The sequence below is a fragment of the Colius striatus genome, chromosome Z, assembly GCF_028858725.1.
Source record: "Colius striatus isolate bColStr4 chromosome Z, bColStr4.1.hap1, whole genome shotgun sequence".
NCBI classification, from domain to species: domain Eukaryota; kingdom Metazoa; phylum Chordata; class Aves; order Coliiformes; family Coliidae; genus Colius; species Colius striatus.
In genome coordinates, this window is record NC_084790.1 from 38,067,277 (window position 1) to 38,092,300 (window position 25,024).

Consider the following 25,024-nt stretch of genomic DNA (forward strand, 5'->3'; position numbering starts at 1 on the left):
TAATCAAGCATCTGGACTAAAAAAATTCTAATAATAGAACAAGTTCTAAAACCAGATCTTTAACTTGAGAGTAACTACAATTATTGCAGACTGAAACTGTCTTTGGTTTGCATAAATATTCTATCAAGTTTGCTGACCCCAAAACCTAGGGCTTTATAAAGAATCTACATTTTTTCTTGAAATCACTGATTCTCTTCAAGTTTAATGCTTTAAGGTTAGCCATTTCTACTTCACAAAACAAAGTCTTTCTTGCATCCAAATAAGTTTTCATGTTTTCAAAGAAAAAAAAGTTTGTTCTGTACAACAAAAAGTTTTCCTCTACAGAAAACTAAGATAACATTGGGAACATCAGGACAGCAAGTTACAGAACATGTATGCAAAGGTCATTCCAAAATTTATTTCGAAGTTCAGTATTTGTAAATTACTTAGAATGGCTGTATGGTGTATACCAAAACAATGTACAATTAGAGCACTACAGGATACCTATATCTCTGTATATTTTTTAAAATTTGCTTGAAAAGCATATTCATCTTAAGAAGTGTTTTCCAAACAAAATGATTCTATATAAATAGTGCCGAAGAACCTCCAATCAGCACAATCGTGGCTGTTAAAATGTGAGTACTTGAGTGGTATCCTTAAGTTTGAACATTATGAACACAGCAGAATAACATATGTATATGCTTAAGAAATTTCCTTCTCATGTATATACACAGAGGAATCACTGGACTGACTGAAGTTAGGACACTAAGACCACTTTCCCTCACATGTCTTTTTTTTTCCTGAGAAGCTGTTTCTGTCATTTTTCTAATTAGAGGGTTATTTTTCTTCTTGTGTCTGTGGGAGAACAACATTTTCATCTTTCTTATCAATATCCTTAACTGTATTTGCATTAGTAGATATTTTTACCAACTTGTTCCTATAAAAATGAACTTTAAGGCTTGCATTTAGAAATATTTGGTAAAGAACATTCAATTCTGAAGTTACTCTCTTACGTGATATTTAGTCCCATTATAAAGCACTATAATAAATTACATAAATAAGATCAGAAGAGAATCTACTAAAGTTTACAGCAAAATATTAATTCACAAAATTACACTAATATTTTAAAAATTTTAGTTCCATCAAGAAAAATCAGTTTAAAGAAACAGAATATTTACACAAGAAATTACACAAGTAATTTCCCAACATTTTACACAAAGTTACTAGCTTTTCTAAGCTTGTTTTCCTAAGTCATGTAACCAAATTGAAAGAATGCAAAATTATATTAAATACTAGATCTTAGCCATTTCTGCCACCAATGTTGAGCCTCAGAACAAATTTACTGATGTCTATGTGAAAAACACAGAAGCTCTGCAAATAAATACGTAGCTACTTTTTACTGTCAGCAACGGTAACAAAACACAGGAAAATGCCACTTAAAAAGTACCTACACAAGGTATTCTAGTGCCAAGGAAAGCAATACAATAAAGAAATAGACATACAACAATTTAACACTAAATGTTTATCTTTAAATTTTGATTCTACATCAGAGAGTATGCTCTAAAGTCTGTACATGCGCTGCTTTATTAAAACTGCTTTCTGCAAGTACTGAGATATTTAGAGGTATTTTTATATCTATGAGAAATATAAGAAAACCACACTTTAACTTGGAGGGTTTTTTATCCTCTTTGCCCACAAGAAGATAGTGTATGTACTCACTAAAGTATTTTTAAAGTATATGTTTTCATTGTGAAATGTCAAACATATTAGAAATATTAAATACTAGCTCAAAAGTACAAATAAACTTTATTTCCTTGCACTTAGAACAAGTATCTTAGTATTGCTGTAACGCTCCTTATTACTTACCATATTATGATGCTGTCATACGTAAAACCTAGCTTTTCTTCAGCATGGCCAGTATTACAAAGAAGCTGGAAAGAAAAGAAAACATCTATTAGTAATTTTTAAAGAGTTATATATGACTATGTAAAACTAGATTTCTGGCAACGCTTTCCAAAAAAAACCTGAGGAATTTCATTCATGGCAAGGGGAAGCATACCAACTTCAGATCTCCCTGAGAATTTCTGCTGTCAGTATTGTGTTTTTATACACACCAGGCACATGCACTCACAGTAGAGAAAAGCTTGCACAATTCAGTAACTTCAGATTGCTAGTCAGGCAACTGGTAATCTAAGTAGCAACAAAAATAGACTGAAACTGAAGCACATCTGCATTCAAAAAGAAGTCATGAGTAGAGCTTTGAAGTAAAGACTGATGCTAATAGACCACTGTCATGTTTTGCCGCTGCAGCAAAAAATTAGAAGGTGGGAAAAAAAAAATTAGAAGGTGTCACCAATGCTACGTATCCTGTAACTGACATTTTGTCTTGCCTGTCATTGATTCCATAGAACTTAAGTCTGAAAAATCAGTGCAAAGGTTGAATTTATGCACACAAAAAGACAGCTATAAGCTGTCATGAATTCTGAGTATTTCAACCACATCTATCCATATTGAACACAAGATTGAAGACTTGGACACACAATCTTGACGTCCAAAACCAATCTCAAAAGGAGCAAGCTAGTGAGCATCTATGTTTTAGCTTCCCAAGGAGAACAGTCTCTTCTATAAAAAGAGCTGATGCTGTTCTCCTTTGCAAGAGCAGCAAAGGAATTCCTAGTAATCTACCCCTAACTAAAATGATAAAATACTTTGTTATCACATTCAAATCTCCAAAATAATTTTCCAAGCACTTCTAAAAGCTCAAGTGACTAATACCAATTGCAATAGCTTTGCACTTTGTCCTCTTTTCAAAACAGGCATGTATTCAGTTCTAAGCCAGCACAGTATTAACAGTTTCTCTTTAGTGAGGAAATATTTGTGCTAAATAGTAAATATTCATACTCTGAAAGTATTAAAATGTATGAAACCTTGTGCCATGTTCTGTGTATGTACTTACTGCTTACAACAAGGAACTTAAACTAAACAAACAGTTAAACTGAGGCTATTGTGAGTTGATATATTTAACATGTTCCATGCTTCCATTCACCTTCACCTGAAAATATCTGCAGAAACTCTGTTTATGTAAACTCATTTTGTGACCAAGATCATTTAAATTCAAACAACACTTAGGTTTCTGCTCAAAAAGTACAAAATCTTTCAAGGATAACATAATATTTTAGGAAATTACTTCTCATATTGTGAGAAAAACCCAATAGTGATGTCAAAATCTAAAGTTGTTAATTTGGGCACAAATGTGGAACAGATCCAGGTCAATCTATGAATCTAAAGTTAACTGAAATATTTTGGATCTTGTGTTTTTCTTAACATTGGCTATAATGAAAGATGATTATAAAACATAAGGAGTTATTATGTAACTTCTTTCCCCCATCTTTCAAATTTAAGTGATAATAAAACTAGAATATTGGTGTCTTAACTGGTTATGACAGTATGTCACTTCCTAGCATCAATCTATTTTTATGCCATGTTGTTGGACTGCCTAATGCCACCAATGCTGCTTTAGCATTTCTATTGACATCTTATGAACTGTAAAAATTGGCTGGCAGAGTGTAAGCAAAATAGTGTGAGAAGATAGTGAGTAAAACCAGTTCATTGTTCAGTTTCAAACAAGTACATCAATAATTGTTTAGGCTAATTATTTAAACATCAAATCTCTCCCTATCATTCCACCCAAGACACAAATGAGAAATCCTAAGGTAACATACCAAAACATCCTCAATAGCTTTTCCTGCTTAAAAAACCTACAGAATTATAATTCTGATGTAGGGAAAAAAAAATTGAGAAAGCTGCTGTTGTGTTCAGTAAAACATCTTTGAAGTCAAAGTCTCCTATCATTGCACTAGTTTGCATCTTGAGTGGTCCAGAGACAAAACTGATGCAGGTGATAGAATCCATCTAACTTGCTGCAGCTGCCAGAGACTATTTATTCCACTGGACTAGCTCTAGACAAGTTGTCAGTAACCACTCATAGCAAATAGTCACAATATGTGTATAAGGTCCTCAATACCAGGAATTTTATTCTACATACATGCTCCAACTGCATACACTCTCACTGAGACAGAAACAAATTTGACCTTAACTTGAAACTCGGAGTCATTTAACCTAATGTCAGTTTTAATTTTTATCAAGTTAAACTGCTGTGTAGATACAAATTTATTAATGTGGTAACTATTATGAAAGTGATGGTGTCTGCATGTCTACGTGAAATTTTTCATAGAAAATGAATAGATAAAATTAGCTAAAAAAGGTAAGTACAAGATTAGCTACTTTAACTAATAGTTTATTCTCATTCTGCCTGGTTGGGGATGTGAAGGTTGGAGGCAACCTCGGCTGCAGTGACTATGAGATGGTAGAGTTCATGATCCTGTGTGGAAGAGGCAGAACACAAAGCAGGACTGTAGATGGCTGCTTTCTGCCTGAGTTGTCCCAGCAGATCCTTGCTCATCCATGGAGGCCTCCTACCTCCTTTTCCTCCTTTCTTGTGCATTGCAACACACTGATCCTGGGCTTGGAGGAAGTGGTGATTCAAGACTGACCAGCTCTCATTGGCACTTCTACCATCTAGAATCATATCCCATGAGATCTGTCCAAGTAGATCTTTGAAGAGGCCAGTTTGCTTGAAATCCAGGGTCACAGTCCTGCTTTGTGTCCTGCCTCTTCCACACAGGATCTTGAACTCTACCAGCTCATGGTCACTGCAGCTGAGGTTGCCTCCAACCTTCACATCCCCAACCAGGCCCTCCTTATTTGTCAGTACCAGGTCCAGCAGCACACCCCTCCTCGTTGGTTCCTCGATCATCTGCAACAGGAAGTTGTCATCAACAGTCTGTAGGAACCTTCTGGACTATATGTGCTTGGCTGTGTGGCTTTCCCAGCAAACATCAGGGTGGCTGAAGTCCCCCATGAAGACCAAGAACTGTGATCATGAGGCAGCTCTCAGCTGTTCGTAGAAGGCCTCATCTACTTCCTCCTCCTGATGAGGTGGCCTGTAGCAAACTCCTACAACAATATCACCTGCCTTGCCCTGCCCATGAATTTTTACCCATAAGCACTCTACTCTCTCCTCATGCCCACCCAGGCACAGTTCAGTACACATTAATTGTTCTCTCACACAGAGAGCAACTCCACCTCCACGCCTTGTTAGTTCATCTTTCCTGAACAATACATAACCCTCCATGGCTGTGCTCCAGCCATGGCAGCTGTCCCACCACATCTCTGTGACCGCAATGAGGTCGTAGCCCCTCATCCACAACCACATCTCCAGTTCCTCCTGCTTATTCCCCAGGCTGCACGTGTTGGTGTAGAGGCAGCACAGGGGCTTACTCAAACACACAGGTTTCCCTGGGCAGGTGCAGGAGGTTCCTCCCCAGTTTGGCTCTTTCTCAGGGTGGTCAGCCTTCTGTATTTCAGCCCAGTGTGCAGATGAAGGGCACTTATTGCATTCCCTGTCCTGCCCTGTTTTCCAGCCAGAGGGGACAGCTTGTTCTGTTTTGCTTTTCCCCCCACTCCCCAAGTCCCTTAGTTTAAAGACGTCTTCATTAAATTTGTTAGTCTGCATCTTTATCTCTCGTGAGCAAGACAGAGGAGAAAATAACCTGATCCCCTCTACCTTTTACCTGCTCCCCCAAGGATTTAAAATCCATCTGGATCCTGGAGATGTCATGCCTCATGACATCATTCATACCTACATGGAACACAAGTAAGGGGTAGTAGCCTGCATCCCCGGTTGTGTGCTTACAGGACTTCCAGCTACCAAAGAATTTAAAAGATAGACAGCAAGACCATAATTCAAAATGTTTCACTGACTTGAAAGAAGTGCCCAAACTCAGTAAGAGATTTCAATGAAATAAAGGGATAACGTACCATATGTTTGAGTGCACCACACCTTAGTAAACACATAAAAAACAAATGGAATCTATCAGAAAACATCCAGAATGTTAAATATAAGAACAAATTTCAAAAGCAAACCAAAGTGTGATAATTACAGCAAACTATAAACTAAATGAGTTAATGTGACAACATTTCAGAGAACCAGAAAAGAAATTTGACCTTTGGAAATACTATTAGAACTACATTGTATTTGAGACGAAGAGACCTTTTATTCCCCACTTAACAGACTGCTCTCAAAATCACATGAAGAAAAAAGTTGTGTGCGCCACATTTTTAAATGCAGACAAACTGGAGAGAAAGCATAGCAGAAAATTGTACAAGGGAGCTAGAAAATACATCCATGAAGGCTGAGACATGGCATTTACTTAGCCTAGGAAAAAAAGTCAACCTAGTAAAAGTAAGGCTGCATTGATATATGTTTAAAAAGGGGAAACAATAAAGGCCACTGAATCTGCTACAAAGAAAATACAGTTTAACTGATCTCAATTCTTCAGGTATTTCCTCAGTTATAAATGTCTGGTCTTAAATATGTTCTAGGGAAAACTTTGTCGCTTTCTTCTCATTCCATCTTCAAACAACATTAAGCAGGTCGCTGAATCTGTCCCAAACACAGTGATTTTTGTAGATGGTTGAAATCCTGACAAAGCCAAGTAACTGTCAAATGTTTGACTGTAACATTTAACAATTAACATGCAGATCATTGTAGTATAGGTTTCAGATCAGCAGTATGAGAATGGAAAAAATCTGCTTTTGGCTATAGATTGGTTTATTTCCCAAAAATAATGATGGATTATCACATGACGTAAATGTCTGGAATTATGCAAATTATATACTTTATCTCTATATCTTATTTCAAATATGTATTTTCATATATATATATACACACACATACACAATGTTCCATACATATACACACACAAAGAGTATATTGTACTCATTAAAACTGCTAATAAGTGAATTCTAAAATTCAAATTTTGTAATTTAATTGTAAGTGATTTGGAACAGCATACCCTTTGAGGCACAAAATGGTAGTCACACTATGCCAGACAATGACTAACTTAATAGAGGAGCGGTTTTTTCATGTTTACTGTGCGCTACTAGTTTTTCATGCTACTTGGATGAGTCATAGCAATATGAGTAACACATCAACATGTCTTGGAAACAGTAGCTCAAAACAGCAAAATCACAGGAGGTCAACAGCATACACAAGTTGAGTGCACACTGACATAATTCAAATTTGTATTTAGCAGACTAGGCATAGTAACTACTAGGTAAAAGTACGATATTAGTCTATAAACCCAAAAAGTAATTATTATACTGTAACTTTGGAAGTACAGTTTGAATAATAAGATTCTAATCTTAAGAAAAGCCCCAACTGAAATAGTGGACTCTGGATTTAGACCCATTAGCTCTCCAGTTTTGTTCCCCATCTGAATGCTTCCAATCAGATACTCTGTATACAAATAGCTATGACAATCAGTCAACACTATATTCAGATTCTGGGAAATTCATCAGCATGATCAAAAGCTAACAGACACATAAAGCAAAATAGTAGAGGCTTATTAAATAATTACAGAATTACTTTTGAACAGATTGAAAATACAATTTTCCATATCACTGATTTTATTCAATTGCTAAGTTTAAGCTAAAATGCACTAAGTTTCATTCTATCCTTAAAAAGCACCTTTCCTTTCGAATGAAACAGAAATCTCTACAATATCTGTAGATCTTTTTAATCTTTTCATTATTTAAATATACTTCTAGGTTTAAAAAGGTATAAAGGATCTCTCAGAAGCTAACAGAGGGATAAATCTTCTATAATAAAGGATTCTAAAGAAATATTTCAAATCCAAAAGATATTTTCCACGAGGTAAATGCAATTGTACAGTTCCTTCTGGTTTTTGGTAATTTGTCACTTACTACTACTTATGCAGGTGGGGAAAATCCCAAAGTAGTAATCATGATATTCTGGTATTAAATCAGCAGAACCTGGGAAACTTCAAGATTCATGCCTTACGTAGTTGGACATACAAATGCAAAACAGGTAATCCTACTCAGCTTACTGAAGTCAAGGGTACACACTGAGCTCATGAAATACTACGATGACTGCATTTACTAGAAGTCAAATGCATAAGCACTTTCCAGATAAAAATTCAGGTTAGCTTAACTAACAATACATGAAGTTTGAAAGGAACGTGAGCATTTTTGTCTGACAGAGATGATGCACTACTTAAATAACAAAACTGCATCTTAGCTTCTCTTACTGAGTGACACGCAGTAGATGAGGAGAAAGATTTCAGCCATTGCTGCAGTTCAGAACTCAACATACCTTTCCACAGCCTGAATAACATTGGACTAGGAATGTTTATTTCTTGGAGGGGAAAACTTACAGCATCTGTTGGGCAAGAATAATCCATGTTCTGCAGCCAAAGAGTCAAGAATGTGAACATTAAGATTTTTACTAAAAAGTACTAGCTAAAGTTAGCTAAAACTTGCTGAGTGAAGTAAGTTTTGTAAAATATCATTTATATAGCATACTTTGCACAGTAAGCACGGATGCTGTGAAGACTTGAAAACATTACTAGTTAATACTTCTCTTGAACAAATTATCTTCCTTATGGCATCGTTCCAGCAGATAAACTAACAAATCCTGTTCACAGCTGATCAGCACTATAATAAACTTTAAATAAAGTATTTAACTTCTGCATAAAATCCTGGCATCAAGTTCAGTAACTTTTAAATCATGATTACTTACCCTCTCCTTAAATAAAGCAGGCTGAGGGTAACAAACCCTCAAAAATGGCCCACAAAATGCAAGAATTTACAAACAAATCAAGTTGATCTTCAATATAATTCCCAGATAGGAATTACCAGACTCTCATCTCTTAGCATATCTACCTCCCCCACATCTCTCTCTCACAAAGCAGAAACTGAGAATATATCAACACAGGGCAAAAAGGAAATAAAACCATCTTCTCCAAGCTCCAGGCTTTCACTCATAACCACTGGAATGAAAAAAAACCAAATTGTTCCAACCACAAGGCAGACAATACAACACAATTCACAACTTCTATTTTCGTAACTATATTTACATTTCAAACAAAAGAAAGAAGATCTTTCAAAATCAAATGTAAATGTTATACATTTATAATGTATATATTCCAGTGTGATGAATATAAAAACATATGCTAAATATTAAATACAGTAGGATGTACTGTGTTCTCATTCAGGGTCAAAACCAGGTTATGAACAACAGCCTCTGTCTTCAAAAGCCTTGTTTAATTTTAGCAAGCTGTTTTTCCCACATTCATTACCTCTTGCTAGTCTTATGTCCAAATTGTGAAAATCTTTTAAGTATTTTCTATTTTTAACACTAGGTTAAGTATAAAGAAATATTTTTTAATAGTCAATTATAAAATTGTTTTTTTAAAACTGTATTTTAAAAATATTTTTTGTTCCTCCTTTATACTACATATATTTAGTAATTTACTACATTTAGAAGACTTTAATATCTGATTTTTAGTAGTGAAGCAACACCGTTTTCAGATCCATAGTTTCAAATATTGACATTTCACTAGGAACCATGCATCTGCAAACCTAATTCAGGTCTTTGAGGCAACTAGAGGATTTGGAAGCACTCACATTTAGAAGTTTCCAGATTAGCATAAAAAGGAATCACAGCTAAACATTGGCCTTTTCCAGATGAATGAAGGGCTTTCTTTCAACAAAGTCTAGAATTTCAGGAAAAACAGCAGCATTTTCTCAATGATCAATGTCCAACAGACACAATAAGGCAATGACTCTCAAAGAAAATATTTCAGTATAAGTTCAGTTCCTCAGTGAATGGTTTCTACCTACACAGGCTCTAAAGATCAACGTATTTGCTATTGTGATTTTGTTCTTAGTACTCACCCTTCTGCTAACTCAATGTCACACATCATCTCTGAAGTACTGTTCAAGCTTACAAGGAGTATTTTCAACAGTCAAGAAGCATATCTATTTTGAAGATTATCATGCATGTTTGTCCTGCTCATATCAACTGGTCCCCCAAAACTACTCTCGAGGACTCATTCTTTCACTTGAGATTGTCTCAAAACTGTCCAGTAGTCTCCTTCTAATCTTTATGATTTGTTATCAGCTCATCTATGACACCAGTAATTCAAATCCTACTCTACCCACTATATTCTCCACTACAGCCTTGTTTCTTGGCTGTTGCTGATTGCAGGACCCATTCTCTGTCACAGAAACTTGGCTTTCATCTTCAGGCCTGTTTCCCTATCTGTGGCACTCTACCAAAAATGTGTACAACTCACCAGCTCCTTCTGAATATCAGTCCATCCATCTGTGTAACACTTATCCTGAAGCTCCTATCTCACTGACTGCACTTTTCCCTATCCGTGATAAATGGAACACTGGTCCAATCACAACCATTCAGTACGCAACAACAAACACTCTCTTCCCAACTCCCTGCTCATTTCCAATCAGCTCTCTGCTTCTCTCCTTTCTGCAAGTTCTTGACCTACCCAAAGAGTGGCACTTGGTCTCCTGAAGGTCTTTTTCATGGCCTCATTCTTCAGGTTACATACTCACCCTGCGGAAAGGTTTTAATTCTTGCCTTCTGTCAGCTCACAATGACAGCTTGTAACACATCCATCCTACTTTCAGGCAAGTATCTGTCATATTTCCATGACATGGAAGCGTGTGTTTGGAAAAAACACTTCAAGTAGCAATACAAATCAGAATGTGTAATACCAGACTAGTTTGAAAATCACCTCTTTAAATCTTTTCACTATGAAGACTGCAGTGAAAGTTGATAATTGTTATTCTATTAGTACTCAAACCATTGCATACCCTGCTCATTGATACAGTCCTCCCATTCATGACACTTCATCACCGAATCACAAAATGGTAGAGGCTGAAACGGACTTTTAGAGACCATTTGTCCAACCCCTCTGCCAAAACAGGACCACCTAGATCAGGTTACACAGGAACGCAACCAGGCATGTTTTGAAAAGCTCCAGACAATAAGACTCCACACTTTATCACTTTACATTCGAAGACTTTGGCATTTCACACTTTTTATTCCATTCTGTGGAGCAAGAATCAATCTGTTTGTGAGACGTAACCTATTATTTGAGAGATATTTCAGGCTAAGCATGAAAATACTAAGCATGACAAATAAGCCAGTAAGACATGTAAACCTAAACCTGCATTGACCTATTTATTTATCCTTATTTGCTCTTTCCTCTCCTATAGTATGAAGATCTTAAGTACTGTTCCATGATATTGAGCTGTTTCATTAATCTCCCAATAGAGAACATATAAAATATTTTGCCCACACGAACCCTTGTCATATGAAACCATTTGAGCTCTTACCTTAGTAAAATTATTCAAATGACCTAGTTTTCTCATATTTGAAACACCTTGTAATTTTGCCACATTTTGGAGAATCTCTCTCATATTATCACAGGGTTCTGCAAAAGAAAACAGGTTATTAGCAGATACAGTTAAAAAGAAAAAAACTGACAATATGCAGTTTCCTAAATATTATAGGTACTCTCCTGGTCTTAGTTAAGGATGCGGATCATTTTTGCCTCAAGAAGTTCAACTTGATTTATTCTCGGAATGAAAACAAATTCTCTAGAATAAATGCTAAAGCCCATGGAGGGAAGACACTCCTATTTTAAAGCATATTTTAACTAGTATCTTAAGATTTACAATTGACAAAGAAATCAATTTATCATCTCAAACTCACAGAATCAAAGAATCTTAACGGTTAGAAGGGACCTCGAAACATCTAGTCCAAACCCCCTGCCAGAGCAGGACCCCCTGGAGTAGGTCACACAGGAACTCATCCAGGTGCGTTTTGAACATCTCCAGAGGAGACTCCCCAACCCATCTGGACAGTCTGTTCCAGTGCTCCGTCACCCTCACAGTGAAAAAGTTTTCCTTTTGTTTTTTTGAATCTCTTCTGTTCCAGCTTATACCCATTGCCTCTTGTCCTATCATTTAACATCTTGTAACTGAAAAGCTTTATCCTTAATCCCCTTGCAATGTAAAGACAAGAAGTGAACAAGTGAAGATGGAAGCAAAACACCATCATATTAGTGACACATCATGCAACTTGTTTTTTTCCTCCAGACAAAGGGTCAATGGGATTTTGGGAAGATGGCACTCATTTCTTTTCTCCATATTAATCTCTGTCCACAACCACCCTAAACTTACTAGACAGATGGCACTTTCAGTGACATGGGAAGTGAACCACAAGGTAAACAGTGGGACTAGGAATGTCTTCTCCTTTCTTCCTAATGGTCTAGTATCTCAACAAAAAGCCCAAACCTGTACAAACCAGGATTCGGACACCAATTAATTCCCACATTCTGCTGGGAATTGTTAAAAGATTGTTGACTATCGTGGGAAAAGGCAATATTGCCCTGCCTTTGGGAATAAGGTTATGAGTTGAGTCAGAGTAGACAAGCAGCATGGAGTGTGGCAGGCACAGATTGCTGCAGGCAGAGCTACTGTAATAGAAGTGCAGTAAGCTCTGTACATGGCAGTATTGTGGCAGGACAGTTTTCAAAGGGAACACTTGACTATAGGATTCTTCTGCAGTTAGAAACTGTGTGATAGGTGCTGTAACGCTATCAATAGCCTTATAGTTTGAAATAGATGGAATACCAAGGCTGTGCTGGAGATCTGAACTGTTAAATGTTATTACATTACCAAAAGATTTAAAAAAATGCATTATGTAATATGAAGTCATAAAAAACAACCTGAAGAGTGCAAACACCAGACATCTGTAAAGCAGCAAAACTTTGAAAAAGCAGACATATCTAGAAATCCCATCAGGAAATATCCAGAATGTGGTTGGAAAGACAAGACCCTGTACTTGCACTACCATCAGAATACAAGACAGTATTTAAAGATTAAGACACCTACAGGTGGCCACCTGAATTAAGGTGTGTAAACCTGTGCACCCACTGTAGTCAACAGACATATCATCTACAAGCCAATGAAGCTCAAAAAAATTGACTAGCTGCAAGGTGACTACTGAAGGGTAAGGTGAATCAATTATATTGACTACAGTGCTTATAATGAAACTTTAGCTCATGCTCATGTACAGACATGCGACTGCCACGTCACATAACTGCCATGGGGTTTTTTCAGACAAAAGATCTGTGAGATTTTGGGAAGACAAGAGAGGTTCCTCAATGTGAGCATCAATCTCAATCATCACTAGCTTGGTGTGAAATACTCTTTTCCACAAATCTAAGTCAGAGCAATAAGCAAAGTCAACTGTTGGACACAAAGTCACAAGCACAGAGCTACCTTGCTTTGCAGAACAATATGCATAGTGAAAGCAAACATCCAATAACTATGAATCTAAATTAGAATGTGTGCATGCATCTCATTGATCTCCCACCTGAGAAAAAAAAAATCAAATCTTTGCTACAATTACAGAAATTTAAAGCAGTGAAAATCTTAGTAGACTCACCCCAAGTCTAAGATTTCTCTGCATAGTTTATTTTTCCAGGGCTTAAGTCCATTGGAAAATTTTGCAACAGTATAAGCCATAGAAACAAGAGATGAAGACAAGTAGGCTGAGTCAGCTATAGCACTACAAAACATTTACAGCATAGCCCTTAACTTCAAGGGCACATAACAGGAGAGGAAAATAACTTCCTCATAATTTGGTTTCTATGAAAATACAGCTTGGCTGATTTCTACACTTTGGCCTGCCTTGGGTAATGGTGGGAATTTCCCTGGCTCACATCACTTTCGGATCTGTAACATACCACATTACACCACAATAAAGGTCCCAGGTGAGCAGCCTCAAAGCTCTCCTGAATGACCTACTTCAACTCACTGGAGAACAAAAAGCAACAATAACTTTCCAAATTGACTGGAAATAGGCTTGCAAGTTTTCATTTTCGACATGAAGATGGTTACATATGTGTATAGAGTGGGTATTAACTTGAGTGAAATGCAGAAAGACAGCCAATTTAGCTTGTGAAGAAATCACACGATAATGCTAACACTTCCCACCATAACAATTCTGTAGGAATAGCCAACCTTTACAAGGTCCCCTAATTAAAATGTGCACTACATCCATTTTACACTATGAGTGCATAAAAACAAAAGTTATAGCAGCTTTTTCCTCACACTATCCTCTTTCTGATGATGAGAAAGACTCATTTTTGGAGAGACAGAAAAGTTTGAGGAAAATCACCTTTCTAGTGCTCAGCAGAGCAGCTAGGTATTTTCCAGAAGCCTCACTAGCTGATAAGTAATTTGAAGCAAGGTGGCAACTCCAGTGTAAGATATACAATACAACACTTAGAAAATTAAGAACGCTACAGACGTTTCCACTACCAAACTGGTAATATGAATAGAAGTTTCTGGCTCGCACTTTGATTTTATCAACAGTACTACTGTGGGAGAAAAAAAAAAAATCAAGACAGTAAAGAATTAAATATCCTCTAATAGAATAGTAATAGACTACTGAAGCTTTTCTCTTAAGCCTTGTCACTTAAAGTCTTGCTTTAGAAGACCTTTTTTTTTGCAAAAAGTCTCTTAAAAAAAGTTAACAAAATAATTTTGATATATTAACTTCAAGGAAAGACTGGTCATTCTATTTTTCCTCTTCTGGAAGTGTATCATGTATTAGAAATAAGTAGAAAATTTACTCAGTTATTCAAGTATGACTCATTTTTATTAAGAATAAAGCCAACAGGGAAGGTAGGCAGGTCTAACAGAACTTCATACGGTGGATGTAAAATAATTTAAGAAAAATAATGTGGCTCCACTAATGGAGATACATTCTATTGCTAGTCTGTCCCTTACCTTAAAATGCCCTTGAAAATAGACTAAATATATTCTGGATTCTATCAACTAAGCCAGGTGGCTTTACTGTAATCAAACATCAGATACAGCACTGCCTATCTTCCTGCCACAACATCTCATGCAACAGGACAGAAGAACATAGATTGATGCACAGATGGGGAAAAAAAAGGCATAAAATCAGAGACTGATCTCTCAAAATAAGAAATATCATGGTTTTAACATTTCATTGTCAAGCTTAACAGTTCACGTTGATGTTGAAAAGGATTTATTGTTGTTTGATGTGGTTTTTTAAGATCCCAGTTCAGATCACTGCTCCAGTCACTTCTTAGCCCTAACCCTTACTCTTTAGCTCTTCAGAAGTCCCTGCTTTTCTCTATGAAAAATAATAATAAAAGACAAAGAGAAATTACATGTTATAATTTCAAGTCTATTCTTTCCTAATCTCATTTATTACTGAGATACTGACTCATATTAGGAAACATTTCCTCACCTAAAGGGTTGTCAAGAATTGGAACAGGCTGTGGAGTCAGCATCTCCCAGTGGCAGATGTGTAGTCATGGTGCTTAGTGACATGGTTTAGTAGTGGACTCGGTAGTGTTAGCTTTACGGTTATCTTAGAGGTCTTTCACAACACAGTTGTACAATTCTATGATCTTGGGCTGGCCCACAGTGATGCCCAAATATCTTCACTTACCTTCCCATTGTGCTTCTGAGGGTGGAGTTCTGCAAAATGACTGAGCTGTTCTTACATCTTCTGCTAAAATACGCAAAACCCCTTTCCTTACTTTCCTCCCCTCTACCCAGTCCCACTAATTGATACATCCTATCCTTTATACTACTTAGCACCCATTGACTTCATATTAAAATAATTCTGCTAACTCACTCAGCAAATAGCTTTCACTCTTTTGCTTAAGTTAGTTTTCTGGTGGCTTACCAACTTAAACTGAATGCTGCCACCATAAAAAAATCCATACATAAGTGGCTGTGCTACTGAGCCATTCACAGGCAATGGTGATGGAGGATATCCCCTTTCCAGAAGGGGCTCATCAGAGAAAAAGTCAAACTATCTTCTCTTTTACCTGTAGTTTTATACTTGGCAAATTGCCTTGATGAATGAACACAAAGCCACTTTGCCTCATATCCCATTTAAAAACTTCTTGTTACATAAAAATATTCCAAGCCAGCATGTTTCTGTTCTGCTCTGCAACAACAGCTTAGCTTGCTGATCATTACCATCTCATTTCCTTTGTATCCCTCTCTTTTCATGATAGCAAGCACTTTGAAGTAACAGATACCTTTGTTTTGTGTACTTCTGCTATGCAAAACAGCTCTTCACCCACAAATGTTTGCACTCAACAACACCCAGCTCCATAACGATAAGCTTTAGCACAAAGTGAAAATGGTGGTTTTAAAATCCTAGCCTCAAGAATTCTGTGCTGCTGGACCTGGTACTGATGAATAGAGAGGGCTTGGTTGGGGATGTGAAGATTGGAGGCAACCTCAGCTGCAGTGACCATGAGATGGTAGAGTTCAAGATCCTGTGTGGAAGAGGCAGGACACAAAGCAGGACTGTGACCCTGGATTTCAGGCGAGTCGACTTTGGCCTCTTCAAAGATCTACTTTGGATGGATCTCATGGGATTTGATTCTAGACGGTAGAAGTGCCAATGAGAGCTGGTCAATCTTCAAGCAACACTTCCTCCAAGCCCATGATCAGTGTGACCCAATGCACAAGAAAGGAGGAAAAGGAGGTAGGAGGCCTCCATGGATGAGCAAGGATCTGCTGGGACAACTCAGGCAGAAAGCAGCCATCTAGGAGAGGTGGAAACAGGGGCTGGCTTCTTGTGAAGAGTATAGGAACATTGCCAGGGCATGCAGGGATGTAACTAGGAAGGCTAGAGCCCTTCTAGAATTAAATGTAGCCAGGGATGTTAAGGACAGCAATAAGGCATTTTTAAAGTACATCAGCAGGAGAAGGATGATGAAGGGGGATGTGGGCCCACTGCTAAACACTGAGGGTGCCCTAGTTCGGCAGAGAAAGCTGAAGTACTGAATGACTTCTTTGCTTCAGACTTTACGGCCAAGGCCGGCCCTCGGGAAGCCCAGTCCAGCAAGAATAATGGGATGGCCAGGGTAGCAGAGGACTTGCCCTGAGTGGAAGAGGAAGAGGATAAAGACTTGTTGGCCAAGCTTAATGCTCATAAGTCAATGGGTCCTGATGGGATGAATCTTAGAGTGCTGAGAGAGCTGGCTGATGTGATTGCTAAGCCTCTATCATTTTTGAACAATCATGGAGGACAGGTGAGGTGCCTGAGGACTAGAGAAAGGCCAATGTCACTCCAGTCTTCAAAAAGGGCAGGAAGGATGACCCAGGAAACTACAGGCCGGTCAGCCTCACCTCCACCCCTGGAAAGGTGATGGAACAGCTCATCCTGAATGTCATCACTAAACATAAGAAGGATACGATGGTTCTCAGGGGGAGTCTACATGGCTTCACAAAGCGGAAAACCTGTTTGACTAACCTGATAGCCTTCTATGAGTGCATAATGGGCTGGCTATATGAGGGGAGAGCAGCGGATGTCATCTACCTTGACTTCAGCAAGGCTTTTGACACAGTCTCCCACAATACCCTCATCAGAAAGCTCAGGTAGTGTGGCTTAGACAAGTGGACAGTGAGGTGGATTGAGAGCTGGGTGAATGACAGAGCCCAGAGGGTGGTGATCAGTGGTACAGAATCAAGTTGGAGGCCTGTGGCCAGTGGAGTTCCTCAGGGATGGGTTCTGGGGCCAATCTTGTTCAACGTTTTCATCAACAATCTGAGTGTACCCTCAGCAAGTTGGCTGATGACACCAAACTGGGAGGACTGGCTGATTCCTTAGGCCATACTGTCATTCAGTGGGATCTCGACCAGCTTGAGAGTTGGGCAGAGAGGAACCCCATGAGGTTCAACAAGGACAAGTGCAGAGTCCTGCATCTGGGAAGAAACAACCGCACGCACCAGTACAGGCAGAGTAGCTCTGCAGAGAGAGACCTGGGAGTCCTGATTGATAATAAGCTAACCATGAGCCAGCAATGTGCCCTCATGGCCAAGAAGGCCAATGGCATCCTGGGATGCAAGAAGAAGAGTGTGGCCAGCAGGTCGAGGGAGGTTCTTCTCCCCCTCTACTCTGCCCTGGTGAGGCCTCATCTGGAGTCCTGTGTCCAGTTCTGGGCTCCTCAGCTCAAGAGGGACAGGGCAGTGCTGGAGAGAGTCCAGTGCAGGGCCACCAAGATGATCAGGGGTATAGAACATCTTTCATATGAGGAAAGGCTGCGGGAACTGGGGCTGTTTAGTCTGGAGAAGAGGAGATTGTGGGGAGATCTTATTAACACTTATAAATATCTAAAGGGTGGGTGTCAGGTGGTTGGGACATTCCTTTTTTCTATAGTAGCTAGCAACAGGACAAGGGGTAATGGGATGAAGCTGGAACACAAAAAGTTCCACTTAAATATAATAAAAAAAACTATTTCACTGTGAGGGTGAGGGAGCAGTGGCACAGGCTGCCCAGAGGGGTTGTGGAGTCTCCTTCCTTGAAGGTCTTCAAGACCCGCCTGGACAGGTTCCTATGTGACCTGATCTAGGTGAACCTGCTTCTGCAGGGGGGTTGGACTAGATGATCTCTAAATGTCCCTTCCAACCTCTACCATTCCATGATTCTATGAATCAAAAAAGCTCCACGTCCTAAAGCAATTTAAAAACACACATATTAAAAATCTTAAAAGTTTTCATAGAACCAGAGAATGGTAAGGGTTGGAAGGGACCTTTAGAGATACCAATCCCTCTTTAGAGTCCAACCCACCCGCTCAAGTAGGTCCACCTAGATCAGGTCACAGGAATGCATCCACGCTGGTTTTGAAGACCTCCAGAGAAGAAGCCTCCACACCCTCGCTGGGTAGCCTGTGCCAGGGCTCCCTCACCCTCACAGTAAAACAGTTTCTTCTTATGTTTAAACGGAACATCACCAGATACTATAGAAAAAAGGGGTGTCCCAACCTCCTGATATACATTTAGATATTTGTCAATATTAATGAGATTCCCTCTTAGTTTCCTCTTATCTGAACTAAACAGCCCCAGTTCTTCAGCCTTTCCATATACGGAAAATGCACAAGTCAACTCATCATCTTGGTGGCCCTGCACTGGACTCTCTCCAGAAGTTCCCTGTCCCTCTTTAGCTGGGGGCCCCAAAACTGGACACAGTACTCCAGATGGGGTTAGTGGTGTTTGCTTTTAAACATGACTTTTTCAGCCTTGATTCTTTTCTTCACCCCTTCAGAATTGTGACTATGACATTATTTTTCCCCACTGAGAATCATGATGCATTTTGATGGATCACAGCTCCAGCTACACAGAACAGGTAGCACTTCATCTAATACAAGGGTGAAATAGGCCCAGCAATAGCTATGTTAGCACAAGTGACCACTCCTTTCCCTTACAGATTTAGCAGCATGTTTGACAGAATTCAGTAGCTAGCAGCATGCCAGTCACTGTTCTGTTACGCACATGTGAACAAAAAAAGAGTGGTATGCTTTAGCAAACAAGCAATTCACTAACTCTTAGGTATAATGAGTTACACTGAGAAGTGTGTATTTAGATCCATCACTTTGTAGCTGTTAGGACAACAGTTGTAACAGTAACCGATGTACATACAGTAAGAAAATTTGCAAGTGAGAGACTGCACTAGCAGCTGCTAACTCATCTCCTAGAACCAGTGCCAAAATGTGAAATAAGAGACTAAATATACCTTAAGTCTTCCATTAAAGAGAGCTGTAATTCATTACAGTTAAGCATCTCATCATTGACTAGAACACAAGAGATATCTTCCGCTTACTGAAGGAAAGACTCACAATATAACCAGATGATCCTGATGAACTTACTATATACCTCTATATTTATCAGCAATTTTTGAAGTTTAAGTGATATACAACTGTACATTGCAAAGTTTCTCTTACTGGCTTGTTAAAACTGCATGCTGCCAAGATGAATGAAGTCAACTGAAAAGATACACCAACTCCAAACATTAATGCACTGTTCTTCATTTCCACTGAAAACAGTCATGAATTATCAGTTTATAAAGTAATGACACACTATAAATCAGTTACCTAAAGGTGTCAATGTAACCCCAGGTGACAGGTAATCAGTCTGCTAAAACACTCTTATCAAAACACTTATCAAAACCTCTAATAATGAAATAGCAGTAAAGAAGGCTTACCTTGCCATTGTCAACTTACTGAAAAATGCCTACCATGATGTATCTCCTAACATGAAGTTAATTAAAAATGGGGAAATTGCACAGAAGAAAAAAAATAAAGTTCTGAGAAAAATGGAAGGAGAACAAGTTACATTAAAAAAAGCAAACTCCATGACACAGATATCACTCCTGAATTATTCATACTGACATATCAACTTCACCATGCCAGATTAAAAAAATAGCATATGAACAGTTTACATTCAGCCTGTGTTCAAAACCACAGTAATATATGTTTACACAGAAGGTATGTCTCAATTTCTAAGTTAAAATATCACAACTTTTTCTATCAAGTTTAGGTAGTTACTATTATATTCAGAAGCTTACTGAATACTAATACAGACAGATATCCTCTATGATCATATTTGAATCACAGGATCACGAAATAGTAGGGGTTGGAAGAGATCTTTAGAGATCATGTAGTCCAAACCCCCTGCAGAAGCAGGTTCACCTAGATCAGGTCACATAGGAACATGTCCAGACGGGTCTTGAAGACCTCCAAGGAAGGAGACTCCACAACCCCTCTGGGCAGCCTGTGCCACTGCTCCCTCACCCTCACAGTGAAATAGTTTTTCTTACATTTAAGTGGAACTTTTTGTGTTCCAGCTTCATCCCGTTACCCCTTGTCCTGTTGCTAGATACCATAGAAAAAAGATGTCCCAACCTCCTGACACCCACCCTTTAGCTATTTATAAATGTTAGTAAGGTCTCCCCTCAATCCCCTCTTTCTAGACTAAACAGTCCCAGTTCCCACAGCCTTTCCTCGTATACCCCTGATCATTTTGCTGGCCCTGCGCTGGACTCTCTCCAGAAGTTTTCTGTCCCTCTTGAGCTGAGGAGCCCAGAACTGGACACAGGACTCCAGATGAGGCTTAAACAGGGTAGAGTAAAAGGTAGAAGAACCTCATTTGACCTGCTGGCCACACTCTTCTTGATGCCATTGGTCTTCTTGGCCACGGGGGTACATTGCTGGCTTATGGTTAGTTTATTATCAGTCAGGACTGTCGTGGTTTGGCCCAGCTAGCACAGCAGCACCACGACAGTCTCTCACCCAGTGCCCCCATTCACCCCTACCCTTGTTAGGATGGCAGAGGCCCCAGCAAAATGGGAGTAAAAAGATAAGCAAGGTGGTTGTGGATTAAGACAAGGGCAGGGAGGGCTCGCTGCCAAATACAGTTCCGGGCAAAACAGACTCCAGTACTTGACTTAGAGAGGAAAGTAGGAAAGTTTATTCTACAAGAAACAGAATGGAATAAAAGCAAAAAGGGAGTAGGATGATGAGAAAATTACAACCAGCACTTTAAGATCTCCCTCCACCATCCCTCCTTTCTTCCCGGGCCCAGCCCACTGCTCCTGATATCTCTACCTCCTCCCCCCTCAACGGCTCAAGGGGGGCAGGTAGTGGGGGATGTGGTCAGTCTCTCACAGGTGGGCTCTGCCGCTTCTGTCTTCTCAGATGAGGATGGCTCCTGGCATTCTTCCCCTGCTCCAACATGGGGTTCCTCCCAAGGGACACAGTCCTTAAACTTCTCCGGTGTGGGTTGCTCCCAACAGCTGTGGCTTCTGCCAATACAGGTTCCCTCACACGGGACACAGTCCTTGGTGAATATCTCTGACGTGGATTCTTCACTGCAGTTGCAGTTTCTGCAGTTAATGGGTCCCTCTCTTGTGACAAGGCCTCTTCTGGGCATAAGTTTAATGAGCTGCTTTGTTGTGGGTTCCTCCCCACAGTTACAGCTGTGGATATTGCGTCCCTTCCTTGGGACATGGCCTCTTCCAGCGATAGTTTTAATGAAGAAAATCACTGTCCCTAGCTCGGGGCCTTTAAAGAAGTGAATCGCTGCCCCTGGTCCAGAGACAGCTTTAGAAAAATGAGTCTCTGTCCCTGATACGGGCTCATTATCAAAATGAGTCTCTACCGCTGATGCGGGGTCTTTAAAGAAATGAAAATAAATCTCAGCTTCACCAGTTCTCTCCACAGAATGCAGGGGAGTCTCTGCTCCAGCACACCTCCTCCTCTCTTTCATCACTGACCTTGGCGTCTGCATGGTTGTTCCTCTCACTGTTCCTACTCCTTGCACCACCACCAGCCAGAAGAAAAGAAGGGTAGAGCAGAGAAGAAGATGGAGGAAGAAGCCTTCTCTTCCAGTTTCTTCTTAAAAAGTGATCGTGGAGGCGTCTAATTGGCTCAGCCCCAGAATAGAGTCTGGCTCAGAGCTGGGGAGAGTTGTAAGGAACTTCTTATAGGAGCCATCTTTACAGCCCCTTCCCCCTTACCAGAAAAGGCTGTCATGCCAAACCATGACAAGGACTCCCAGGTCTCTCTCTGCAGAGCTGCTCTTCAGCCATTTGACCCCTGGCCTGTACTAGTGCATGGGGTTGTTCCTTCCCAGATGCAGGACTCTGCACTTGTCCTTCTTGAACCTCACGAGGTTCCTCTCTGCCCAACTCTCAAGCCAGTCAGGATCTGCTGAATGGCAGTATGACCTTCTGGGGAATCAGCCAGTCCTCCCAGTTTGGTGTCATCAAGTCTTGTTGAACAAGACTGGCCCCAGAACCCATCCCCGAGGAACTCCACTGGCCACAGGCTTCCAACTCAATTTTGTGACATTGATCACCACCCTCTGGGCTCTGTCATTCTGCCAGCTCTCAATCCACATCACTGTCCACTTGTCCAAGCCACACTGCCTGAGCTTTCTGATGAGGATGTTAAGGGAGACAGTGTCAAAAGCCTCACTGAAGTCAAGGTAGATGACATCCGCTGCCCTCCCCTCATCTAGCCAGCCAGTTATGCACTCATAGAAGGCTATCAGGTTGGTCAAACAGGATTTTCCCTTGGTGAATCCATGTAGACTCCCTCTGAGAACCACCTTTTCCTTCATATGTTTAGTGATGACATTCAGGATGAGATGTTCCATCACTTTTCCAGGGGTGGAGGTGAGGCTGACCGCCTGTAGTTTCCTGGGTCATCCTTCCTGCCCTTTTTGAAGACTGGAGTGACATTGGCCTTTCTCCAGTCCTCAGGCACTTTGCCTGTCCTCCATGATTGTTCAAAAATGATGGAGAGCGGCTCAGCAATCACATCAGCCAGCTCTCTCAGCAATTTAGGATGCATCCCTTCAGGACCCATTGACTTATGAGCATTAAGCTTGGCCAACAAGTCTTTATCCTCTTCCTCTACCACCCAGGGCAAGTTCTCTGCTGTCCTGGCCATCATGGTATCCTTGCTGGACTGGGCTTCCCGAGGGCCGGCCTTGGCCGTAAAGACTGAAGCAAAGAAGACATTCAGTACTTCGGCCTTCTCTGACGAACCAGGGTGCCCTCAGTGTTTAGCAGTGGGCCCACATCCCCCTTCATCATCCCTCTCCTGCTGATGTATTTTAAAAATGCCTTATTGCTGTCCTTAACATCCCTGGCTACATTTAATTCTAGAAGGGCTCTAGCCTTCCTAGTTGCATCCCTGCATGCCCTGGCAATGTTCCTATACTCTTCCCAAGAGAATCAGTAAAGTGTCAAATACTTTGCGTTGCTGTAGTACTATGTCTAAGTTTTGACAAATAATTCTGATAAACTTTAGATTTAGAACAACCAAAACACACAAAAAAATCTTAACTATTGAGAGTGTCCCCTTGAAAAGTACAACTGACGAAACCCAGTGATTTCTGCAGAATGTGCGTAGACATTTGTTTCGTTGGATTCCTACAGCTTTCATAGGTGAAGCATACATACATAAAGAACCATTTTGAATACAAAGGAGTACAAGTAACTCATGCTCATGAAAATGGAAAAAAAAATAAAAGCTAAGAACTCAGATTATTTTCATTCTTGCAGTTTAAGAAAGCTATGAATAGATGAAAATGGCTCAGTAATGTAGAGAAAAGCATACCTCCTCTCTTTCATGGCAATCAAAGAAAGTAAAAAACTGTTCTTCCTACATCAGTGAGCAGCAATTAACCTTCACATTTTGAAAATGTCTATTCACCAGAAAGCAGTGCAAAAGACAGCATATCCAAGGTAAAATCCAGGAATTACTAGAACCTCAGAAAAGAGGAAATTATTGTATCAGGATGACACTTAGGAGTCTAATCCTTCATATTTAGTTCTGTACCTGTAGACATGCACGTACATCCTCTCCTAAGTAAAGTGGAAAGTTTAAATGTCTGCTGTCACTGTACAGATTTATCTTTTGCAGTTGTACATTGAAAAATAGAAATGAAAGGATTTTTAAGATATTCTTAAGTATGGATAAAGCTGGCAGGAAATAAATATTCTGGTGTTTCAGTCTGCTTGAAGCTATGGCAGTACTTAAAAAATGGACCATTTTCTTTCTAATTTACAGTCTTACATTATTTCTAACCAAGACACTGAGATTATATATGTAGAAAAGCCATCCTTATCACTGGAATGATGATAGTTATTCTCAGTGTATGATCTTGTATGCCAGATTTGTAGAAAGTATTGGTTTACTGCTAAAACTTCTGAAGAACAGTTTTACAGTTGAAATATTAACTGTTTTTCTAGCATCTAAAGCTACAGTATTACTACTTCAACAGAACAAAGCTGAAGATTGGTCATATAAATTATTTTGGATTGCTACAGAGAAACCTAAAACACATCTAAACTTTGAATACAGAAGGAAAAAATCCCCAATAATAATTTCAAAGAATAGTTACAATGCTAATTTGAAAATTAATTACATATATCTTCTTATAAACAAACTATTCCTAAAGTATTTCATGGAGGTATATAAATTATTGTCCTGCATGAGTTCCCTCAAAGACTAATTATGAAAATAGTACTAAAGGCAGGACTACATAAGGTATGAAGGTAGTTTTAAAAAAACTGTTTCACTTTAAGCAACTTGTCTACTCACAGAGAACAAGCATTTGATTCAGTTCTCCATTGAAATTTACAGCTAGGTCCTCAACTCTCACAAAGACGTGAAGAAATGTCAAGAATCTTTACCAATCATTCTTGGCATACACAGTGTTCATGTATTATGTACTTATT

General features: G+C 39.4%; 1 protein-coding gene across 3 annotated transcripts in view; it reads right to left on the reverse strand.

Annotated features, from left to right (window-relative positions):
• Positions 1 to 25,024, reverse strand: part of RICTOR (RPTOR independent companion of MTOR complex 2) — a 93,894-nt gene that overhangs the window by 57,941 nt on the left and 10,929 nt on the right. For 2 of the 3 annotated variants that reach the window (XM_062017710.1, XM_062017709.1), the window contains exons 3-4: positions 11,263 to 11,360; positions 1,846 to 1,910 (exon numbers count right to left, since the gene is read on the reverse strand). In XM_062017710.1, coding sequence (XP_061873694.1) covers positions 1,846 to 1,910; positions 11,263 to 11,360 — 163 coding nt within the window. Of the gene's footprint in view, positions 1 to 1,845; positions 1,911 to 8,215; positions 8,228 to 11,262; positions 11,361 to 25,024 lie in introns of those variants that run through there. The other variant, XM_062017713.1, reaches the window with a different exon arrangement.